Raw genomic sequence first — 9,864 nt, 5'->3', positions numbered from 1 at the left:
TTTATAGTGAAAAGTCAGTTTTGTTCACTTTTCTTGCCATTATTGTTTTGACCTCATAAATGCCATTGCAAAGTGGCACCAATAATAGCATCCATGCATTTATATAAAATGTTTTTAAGTCAAATTTTAAAATCTACTTCATAAGCTGTTTAAACAAGTTGTTAATGCACTGGACAAAAAAAATTACCATTATTGCAATATTATTGAAAAATACAATTTATTGAGCTTCAAAAATCTTTTGTTTATAGCCAAAGTTTGCTTACTCCATAAGACTGAGTGGGTTTATTTCCTCCCACCCCCAAAACAATTTATTCCAACATTTCATGTGGAAATAAGACAAACAAGATCATTCTCTTGCATAAAACAGTGCTCAACAAAATTTGCTCGAACTGCTTTTTTAATTAAAGCAGCAAAACTGTCAAATATTCCCCTTACAAATGTCAGTGACTGTAATAATTTTACTCAGTTTAAAACGTTAATGTTAAAAAATGGTTGAAAGACACACAATAGTGTTGTCATTAAGGTCTGATAATGCCTCTCTTAATATTAAAGCACTGGTCTTTGAAACATGTAAAAATAAAACATTCACTGCGTATTAAATAAAGCATGCTACGACAGCTCATACCACATAAAACATGACAGTAGTACTAAGAGTGTGAATACCAGAAACACAACCTATGAATAGGTAGTAACTTTTATGATGTGAAAAATGAAATGAATTAAAGTTTTTACAAAAGACAGATCCTTAACATAAGAGTGGGAATGTTTAAGATGTGCAGAGCCCAACAGAGGAGTCACTGTAGGTCAGATACAGTCATAGTTGTCTCTTCATGCACAGTGAAGTCCATCATGTCACCGTTACAGTCAGTTCTGTCCAGACGCCACGTGTTTAACTGCCTCATGTTACTGTGTGTGTTCAGTCGAAGCGGCCTGTTGTTCACTTACTTGTTCAGTGATTTCACACCATCTGTTGCAGTCTTTGTGGTTTTGTGGCTGCAAAAGGTCTCTGTTACCTTAAGGCCCTCCTGCATAGCCAATGCCAGCGGTTCGCCATCTCAGTAACCGGCTGCTTCGCCCAGTTTCCTGGCATCAGACACGGCACAGATGCAGCCGTCCTTCTTCTCCACAGCGTTCACCACGTTGTAGAAATGTTTTGCACTTTCATGTTTGTGCCCCATAGCCTTCAGAGCCTCGATGACTTTCTGAAGGGCAAAGAGGACGGGAGATTCAGATGGAGCAAATATATGCTGTTTTAACTATTTAGCGTATTTAGTGTGTATTACCTTATCAAAGTTGGGCTCAAACTTCACAGCATTTTGAGAGTCAACATAAAGAACTGGAGCAGAGATCGCCTCCTTGAGGCTCTTACCAAACCAAAGGTGGTTTATGAGCGCCTGAGACAGAAAACAGAAGAATACAATCTGTTAAATGGGAAAGTGATGAGTGCAGAATAGATTACGGACACGGTGAAGACGCTCATGAAGACAGTACTTGCTGTGACAACAGTGAGGGGCATTAGTCCGCAGCAATTTATCTTAATGGCACTTAGTGTGATTGCCCCGGACACGTACCGAGGCGATCCCAGTCGTGATCATGCTCCCACCTGTCGATCCAATCACCAGCGTCTTCGACTGAGACTTGAGCACAGCGGGGGCCATGGAGGACGGAGGCTGCTCCCCTGACAACACAACAAAAGCCTTGACTGACAGGACCGACTGCTTCCATTCAGACTCATCAATGTCAGATGAACAAGAAGAAAATTATTAGAAATGCAATCAGTAGAGTGAATGACGTGAATCACAGGTGCACATAGAGGGTGGAGGGAGTTTATTTGTTCAAAAGCTAGCATCAGACAGAAGAGACACTCTTCTGATAAACAAAGGATCTACTTTTCTGAGGTTGTAGGGTTCATATTGCAAGACCAACAGTCCGCACGCCAGCAGCTCTGTGAGCCTGTACCTTGAGCAGGATTTTAACATCAGCATACTAACATACACACAATTTTTTAAAAAATGCTCGCACATTAATGTTTAGCGGGTACAATGTTTACTATATATTATCTGAGGCTAGCATGTTAGCATGCTAACATTTGCTCCTTAGCACTAACCAAAGTACAGCTGAGGCTGATGGGAATGTCATTAGTTAATATGATTTACTTGCATAAATAAAAAATATTCTTGGACAGAGAGGCAGGCTAAAGCTTAAAGGAGCATGTGTAAGATTTAGGGGGATTTAGTGGCATCTTGTGGTGAGGATTGCAGATTGCAACCAGCTGAAACTTGTTAGAATTCCTTCAATGTTAATTGTTTGGGAGGTTTTTACAAGGAGTCAAATTATCCCAAAACAAGTGGGGCCGGTGAAATCACTGAATAAAGCAGTTTTGTGTTTGAAAAATGTATCTTTTTTCCAACACTCTCATTGCAAGAGGACTGTTAACTACAGAAGCTGACGCAAAAACCTGAGTATCAACATTGTGGGTTAGTTGTGGGAATGGGTGCTGCGGCATTGGTTTATATGATTGAATATTGAAATATTACTATAAAATAGGTGTTGGACAGGACAAGAATGTTGCTTCTTCATGTTTCATTTTGGACATGAAATGTAATTTCTGACATGAAAGTCTTGCAAGTATTGAACAAACTGAAAGCGCTAGATGAAATTAGATATTATAATTCATCCTGAGAATAAATGTCTGCACAACATTTCATGGTAATCCATTCAAGGTACAAGTACAAAGTAGATTTATTTGTCATTTTTCTTCCACGGTTGTTGAGATGTATCATTCTAAACCAAAGTGGAGAACCGACAGACTGACATTACCATAGTCTGCAGTTCCATTAGTGGGGCTAAAAGAGGTTTGTAAGCCTAAACATGTTGTGCGCTGTTACATTATAAGAAGATCTTTGCCTGATATCTACATAGGCTGTGTGGATGCTATTAAAGCACTTCTGTGCAAGGTATTTAATCCTGTGCCAGAGGTCAGCTTTGCAGTAATGACAATATGTTCATTTGCCTTGTGCAAGTGTGAAGGTTTTCTTTGATTATTGGGGTAAACACATATAACATGGAGGGTTTTGGGGTCTTGAGCATCGAACACTTAATTTCCTACATTCTGGTGAATTTTTATGCACCAATTTTAGCACCATTTTAAGGTGGATATGTCTTTAATTTTGTCAAAATAAAAGTCCTCTGCTACTTTCATGTAGTGCAGTTATATGACAATAAATTACTTGTTACTGACAACAACAAAACTGTATTGTATTGAAAATGAAAATGTATTGAAATGATCTCACTGATGAGAGACGCATCGTGCTGATGTTATTACCAGGAAAGATGTTATCGGCTCTGCCACAGAAGTCAGACAGCTGATTGTTGAGGATGACTCCGGTGGTCGGAGAGAAGACCTTGGAGCCAAATCTGTGAAGAAAAGACACTAAATGAACCAGATCTACTTGTAACACAGACACACTTCTAAAAATTGAGCTTTTCTCTAGCTGTGCTGTTACAGAAAACTTTTGGTCTGTGATGACTGGAGTCTTTCAAGACGAGAGATTTATTTTCAAATTCCTTTTACAAAAACACTCATTTCTTAATCTCTTAAATCTTCTTACTCCTCTACTTTCAAACCAACAGTAATACGTGATGGTTGATTTCTCGCTGTGAAGCAGAAACCCGTCAGATACTGACATGTGGTTGATGGTGCTGGTGACAGACACAGCAGAGCCGTCCTCAGCCAACACAGACACATGCGTGGTGCCCACGCTGTCCAGAGACGGGGTGATGTTGTAATACTGTGGACTGTGAGTCTCGCTGCTGCTGATCAAGCTCCGTATGTGCTCGGCAAAGCTTTCTTCTGTGAATTTCTTGGCCATCTGTGACAGAAACAGAGCATTCAAAAACACACACGCACGTAACAAAAAAAACATTCATTTCAAAGGTAAAGTTATGATCATATTTCAGGCTTCTTGCTTTGTGGGGGATGACAAGAAGAAACTGCCAGAACATATTTGCAAGGGGAACTTCAGCCCATTTTAACCCTTTCAGTCCCTATTTTTGCACTTCTATCGCCCAACTATCGCCCAAATTAGATTTGTGCTTTTTTAAAAAAAAAGCTATAAAGATTTGAATGTAGTTTAACCCAACTTGGCCTACTGCAAGTTAAATTATTAAAACTACATGTTTTAAACATGATTTTCACAAGGTACATCGATGAGGAGGGGGTTTGACAATCACTAAGTGTTTACAGGGGTTACTTTTTGTTTATGTGGTTACTTAAAAAAAAGAAATTCTGTAAATAATAATATAAAATTGTAGATGTTTGATTTTTGGGTATGTGATGTATGCATATGTGTTAATTAGAGTATAGGTTTAAATTAATAAGGAAATGGCTAATCAAAATTCAATTATGCATGGAGTCTATCTTGAAGTTTTCATTTCAATATCTGGGGGGAAACACGTATGAAACGATGGGTTTGGGGGTCTACAGCATCACTTAACCCTTTGAAACCTGAAGCAACATCACTTTCCTCGTGCTGTTTTCAGACACATTTCACAGAACCTTTGAAGCCTGAGCTAATTGGTGCATTTTTACCCAAAAAATTTGGGGGAAAAAGGCAATGAGGAGCTTGGCATGAAATGTTCCACAAATTGAAAGAAATTAATAATAAATAATTACCTTGTTATTGTTATTTTTACTTTTTAAAAACCTTCTTAAGGGTATTTTTCAGGTACATTTTTTGCTTTTTACTCATATTTTTACACATTTTTGGGTCAGTTTTTCCTTTGTTGCTCAATGCCTTCTTACCATGTTAATTTTCTGGTGATACTTTCATGCAGCAAATTGTGCTTTTTCTACATCAATCTATGGTTTACATGTCTTTTTAATTTTTTTTATCTTTGCATCTCTTGTCTACACTTTTGCTATTTTTAATGGTGATTATTCTTTTAAATTTCTTAAATCATTTAATAATCAATTTTACCTTTTATATCTTATCTCTATTCTTTTATTGTAATTCTGTATTCTTCATTATGTTTTTATATTTTATTGCTCTGTAAAACACTTTGAATTGCCCTGTTGTATGATATGTGCTAGACAAATAAACCTGCCTTGCCTTAAATTTTGTCAAAGCTTCCTTCGTGTTTTTAATGGTGGGGAATATGTGCATTGTTGTTTACAACTTTTACTTAAGTGAAGGATATAAATACTTCTTCCAGAAGTGTTTATAAGCCATAAATGGACTTAACTACTTCAAACTAACTTACTTCCTCTGAGCTGAAGCGTGGATCACGGATGTGTGCCTTTAATCCATTGGCAAACTTGAAAGCTTCAATGAGGCGATGATAGGCCAGTGTCTTTTGTGATGCTGGATTCAAGTTATACCCTGTAAATTAAGAAAACTGTTTAATCTCCCCACATGTATTCCACTGCAGTATCTTTGATGCTTCCTTTCATGAAACACTCATGTTCACACCTTCGTTCAGTCTCCTCATTAAGTTGAATAACTCATAAGCAACAACCAAGCAACATATTCATTTGGCATTTCTCTGTTCAACGCAGCTAACAAGCCTCATTATGTGGCTTCAAAGTGTGGATGAGCCGCAGCTCTGCAGACTGTGTGCAGCAGGAACCTTTCATGACGTTGAGGATGAGGCTGAGGATGATGCCTCCTGCAGGGGGTGGGGGTATGTACATCTGGTACTCTCCCAAAGGAACGGCCCACGCATCAGTCACAGTAACATTATACGATGCCAAGTCTCGCGCCGTGATTGTTCCTCCTGAGCAAAAACATTGAAACAAGTGGCTCTGCTAAGCAGAACTGAACAAAGTGCAACTCAGCTCCACATAATCAAGACATTTAATGGATGCAGGCAGCTCACACTGGAGTCAGTGAGTGATTGCTGCAGTGCTTTACAGAGCCAATTGATTTGTTCATTTGTAATTAGATCATTGTGCCATCGTGGCAGAGATAGAAAATGGCTGAAAAAGGAGAGGATGAAACCCCTCTGACATTACCTGCGTCCTCTATGTCACGAATTAAGTCCTTTGCTATGTTTCCAGTGTAAAATTCGTTCGCTCCGTGTTTTGCAATTGTTTCCAAAGTGTCGGCCAGTTTCTCGAACTTCACAATATCATGAGTCTTCAGCAAGTTCCCATTCTCATCTGTATAGAACTTCCTAAAGGACAAATACAAAGAAAGAAAATATCACTTATGGGTTATGTAGAATGGTGCAATATTCATTTTGTTTCTGAGCCAAGTTTGGGTTAGCTTTCATACCGTAAGGGCTGAGTCAGGTTCGTGTTGATGTACGGGATGTATCGACCCTGGATCGGAGGGATAGGAAAACCTTCTCTGGCCAGTTTAATGGTCGGCTCGAAGAGGGTGTGCCATGGCAACTTCCCATACAGATTGTGAGCCTTCTCATAACCTCGAATTTCCCCTGGGACCCCAATCCATTCGCTACCTAGATGGATGGATAGAGAAGTAAGTTTCAACAACATTTACTCGAGGTCTGTGCTCAGGCACGATTTTAGGTGCTTCTAATCAACTAATTTACTATTAATTTACTATTTGCATTTAGAGGTCTATTGTGTAGGATTTAGTGGCATCTAGGGGTGAGGTTGGAAACTGCAACCAACTGAAACTTCTCCCCAGTGCCAAGCATGTAGGAGAGCTACAATGGTCGATGCAAAGACTGGAAGGACCCTATCTAGGGCTGGTGTTTAATTTGTCCATTCGGGGCTACTGTATAAATAACATAGCGGACTGTTGAGGAGGACCCACTCCTTATGTAGATATAAAGGCTGATTCTTAGGATCTGCAGACATTACGATTCTTACTTTTGGGTGATTAAACACTAATGAAAACATGGTACTGATTATTCTGCAAATATGTCCCCCATCAATTCTACATTATGGACCTTTAATGGGACTTAATTCTTCTACTCTACACCACATTTTAGCCAGAAATATTAAACTTTCACTCCATTACCTTTATCTCACAGCTGAAGTCACAAGTAACTTTACAGAATCATGTGGCCAACAACCCTTCTAGTTTACAAAACAGTGGTGCAAAATTAGCGTCACATTTTTAAGTTGTTTGACTCTCCATCAAATATCTCACTAGGTTTTAAATAATAACTGTTATTATCATACACCTGAATCTTACACCTGAACAATCTAGATTTATAAACAGTACTACAGGAAAGAGGAAAAATATGTATTTCCATGTTGGGGTAACTTCCCCTTTAACAACTTAATAATCCTATAAATTGTATACTAACACATTAGTCACAGGACCATTTTTAGTACATTTGCTTTCATACTTTAAGCAGATTTTACTGATAATCCTTCTGTACTTTTATTTAAGTAAGCTTTCGAATGCAGGCTAATTATTTAAGATGGGGTATTTTTACATTAGTGTATTGGTATATTTAAGTTAAGCCTCTTAGTACTTCTTCCACCTATAAGGGAGCTAGGTAGCCTAGAGCAGACAGAAAGATAATTGTTCACATCTACCAGTTTACTTAGATAAATGTGTTTATGGACTCTCTTCCCTGTAGATATGTTTAGCTGTTTCACAATGTTGTTTTCAGCTTTTCTTTTTCCTTCATTTAACTATTATACACTAAACAAAATTTTTTTCTGTCTAATAATGTTGTCATTATATCAGAGAGATAGTTCTTTCCCATCTACTTAAATAAACTTACAAGAGCACGGCATGATTAATAGCTGCTCTAGGACTCCTTTTCCGCTGTGTGTGGGGTCTTGGCTGAGAGCTCAGCTGGTGGCCAGTTTCTATGTCAGGACTGTTGGGCCCCGACAATGTATACAATAAGACCCAAGTGCATGGGAAGCATGCATTACAAAGAAAAAACAAAGACATTTGCATGTCCAAGAAAGGAGTGACAGTATCTACACCCCTGGACCTGACATAAATATTTCAACTTTGTGCCCTTATGTGGAAGGTTAAGTTCTCCAGATGTGAGCTACACTGAATACTCATCCTTGCTTCCTCGTGCGTGATAATGCATGAACCTGGTGACCTAATACCCGAAACAACAACACTCAGAGCGAGAAAAACAAGAAATGCTGAAAACAAAAGAATCAGGAAACGAAAACAATTGCAGGTCTTTTAGATAAGGTGATATGCCAGAGGAGTACCTGATATCATCTGGAAGGTCTTGGGGCATGACTTGAGCAGGTCAGATTTAAACGTGGCAGGCACAGTCTCTCTGGAGTTGATGATTTTCACATTGCCTTTTGAAAAGAGGGGTTATGATCAATAGTCTCCACCGCAGGGCACTGGTTAGTTCTGCTGCATTAGAGGGCTGAATGAGTGTGGCTGTTACCAGAGCTGTCCATCACTGTGAATATGGACCCCCCTCCGATGCCCATGCTCTGCGGGTTCATGACGGAGGTGCACAGCAGCGCAGCAATGGCGCCATCTACGGCCGAGCCCCCCTGTTTTAGTATGTCCCTGAAAGAGATCACGCACATCATGCCAATCCATTTCCGTTATGCTGCTTGCAGCCTTACCTGCCTGATAGGGAAATGGCGTGCTTATGTTTTGCATGTTATGAAAAACACGTTCTTGTTTATTAAATATTAAATATATAGACTTACATTTGATTCAGTGAGGCATGTTTATCAGAATTTAAGCTGTCACCCCTCTGCTGTGTTCTTTTCTAGCCTATTAAACTATGAATAGAATAGTAGGTAGTTTTGGTAAGTGCCAAATAGGCAGTGCGTGCTGTGCGTCATATGAACTCTGCTGCCTCTGATAAGCGCCTTGCAGACCAAAAAAAAAAAAAAAAAAAAATGGAAAAGTTTGTGCACCCATAATAACTAAAGCGTCACTCACCGTCCAATCTGCGAACATTTCCCAGAGTCTGCGGCCACAGCGGCGCTTGAGAAAGTGTCATCTGGACATTTGCGCCTCACGAGCACAGCAATACACACAATTATTGCAACCAAGCAGAGCAGCATCAGCGCGCAACAAGTGTACACCCTCGCCTTTGACCTCGCCATGGCTGATCTTATCCAGTACCTCCACGAGGATCATTAAAGTTTTATCTAACCTTTGTAGGTTATCACCTCTGGTTAATGAACTTTCTGACTGACTTGATGAGTAGGAGCACAGCAGACCCAATCAGAAGGGGCGTGCACGGCTCAGCCAGGCTCCACCTCCCGCCTGGGGCGCAGGAGGGGAGGAACTATATTTTGTCCCCAGCTGTTGTGCCATGCCTGAGGAGGTTTCACCTCGAACCGTACTACAGACCTGCCCCTGTGGCTCTCACACAGCAGGGTGATGAACTTCACTCAGGGAACAGATAGCAGGTTTCAGATGGAGATACACTCTAGTCTACTAATTAGGATCTTAGAAAGTGATCCAGATAAAAACAAAAAAGGTATTCCCACCTTTAAATCCCAAATTGTGGGATAACTTCACTTGTGTTCAACAAATGCCAATTAATGCTTTGACAAAAAAAAGGATTTACATTCAGTTTCTGGTGTTGCGCTCAGATGCCTTTCAAAAGCAATTTAATCCTTTTCAACTTGAGCAAAAATGGTTTGATGTCTTTTAAAAAAATGTAGGGAAATGCAATGTCCAACCTGGCAAGAAATGTCCCACACATTGTGAGCAAATATTAAATTAAGACAAGAGAATGACGTTTTTTTTTAAATGGGGGATGATTATTTTAAAAACATCAAAAAAGAGAAAAAATCCCAGAAAACTATAGGCTAAGTGTTAATATATGTTAGTATTATATAGGTGTTATGGTCTTTTTGTTTGTTTATTTTGTTTTTTTCGGGGCATTTCGTTGATTGTTTTTGTTGTTGTTTTTATTTGTTTTTATTTCTCC

At 39.2% G+C, this 9,864-nt stretch overlaps 1 protein-coding gene across 1 annotated transcript; it reads right to left on the bottom strand.

Moving 5' to 3' along the window:
• Positions 1-231: 231 nt before the first annotated feature.
• On the bottom strand, positions 232-9,093 carry ggt5a (gamma-glutamyltransferase 5a). Its single transcript, XM_042488224.1, has 12 exons — positions 8,862-9,093; positions 8,350-8,477; positions 8,162-8,257; positions 6,276-6,462; positions 6,014-6,174; positions 5,629-5,775; positions 5,263-5,381; positions 3,688-3,872; positions 3,326-3,417; positions 1,572-1,678; positions 1,284-1,394; positions 232-1,202 (listed from the first exon to the last, which is right to left on the bottom strand). Exons 1-12 carry the CDS (start codon positions 9,026-9,028, stop codon positions 1,056-1,058), a joined length of 1,647 nt encoding a protein of 548 aa, XP_042344158.1. The 5' UTR covers positions 9,029-9,093; the 3' UTR covers positions 232-1,055.
• Between the last annotated feature and the right edge of the window lie 771 nt (positions 9,094-9,864).

This window comes from Plectropomus leopardus, chromosome 6, assembly GCF_008729295.1.
Source record: "Plectropomus leopardus isolate mb chromosome 6, YSFRI_Pleo_2.0, whole genome shotgun sequence".
Classification (NCBI taxonomy): domain Eukaryota; kingdom Metazoa; phylum Chordata; class Actinopteri; order Perciformes; family Serranidae; genus Plectropomus; species Plectropomus leopardus.
The sequence above is the reverse complement of the archived record's forward strand: the minus strand, read 5'-3'. Positions and strand labels throughout refer to the sequence as shown.

Bases quoted from the DNA above. Each gene is read 5' to 3' on its own strand.
- ggt5a (XM_042488224.1), bottom strand. From the start codon at position 9,028: ATGGCGAGGTCAAAGGCGAGGGTGTACACTTGTTGCGCGCTGATGCTG. The intron at 8,258-8,349 runs GTAACAGCCACA...TCTTTTCAAAAG, and splicing joins CACAGTGATGGACAGCTCTG to GCAATGTGAAAATCATCAAC. The intron at 3,873-5,262 runs GTAAGTTAGTTT...TTTCTGTCACAG, and splicing joins CACGCTTCAGCTCAGAGGAA to ATGGCCAAGAAATTCACAGA.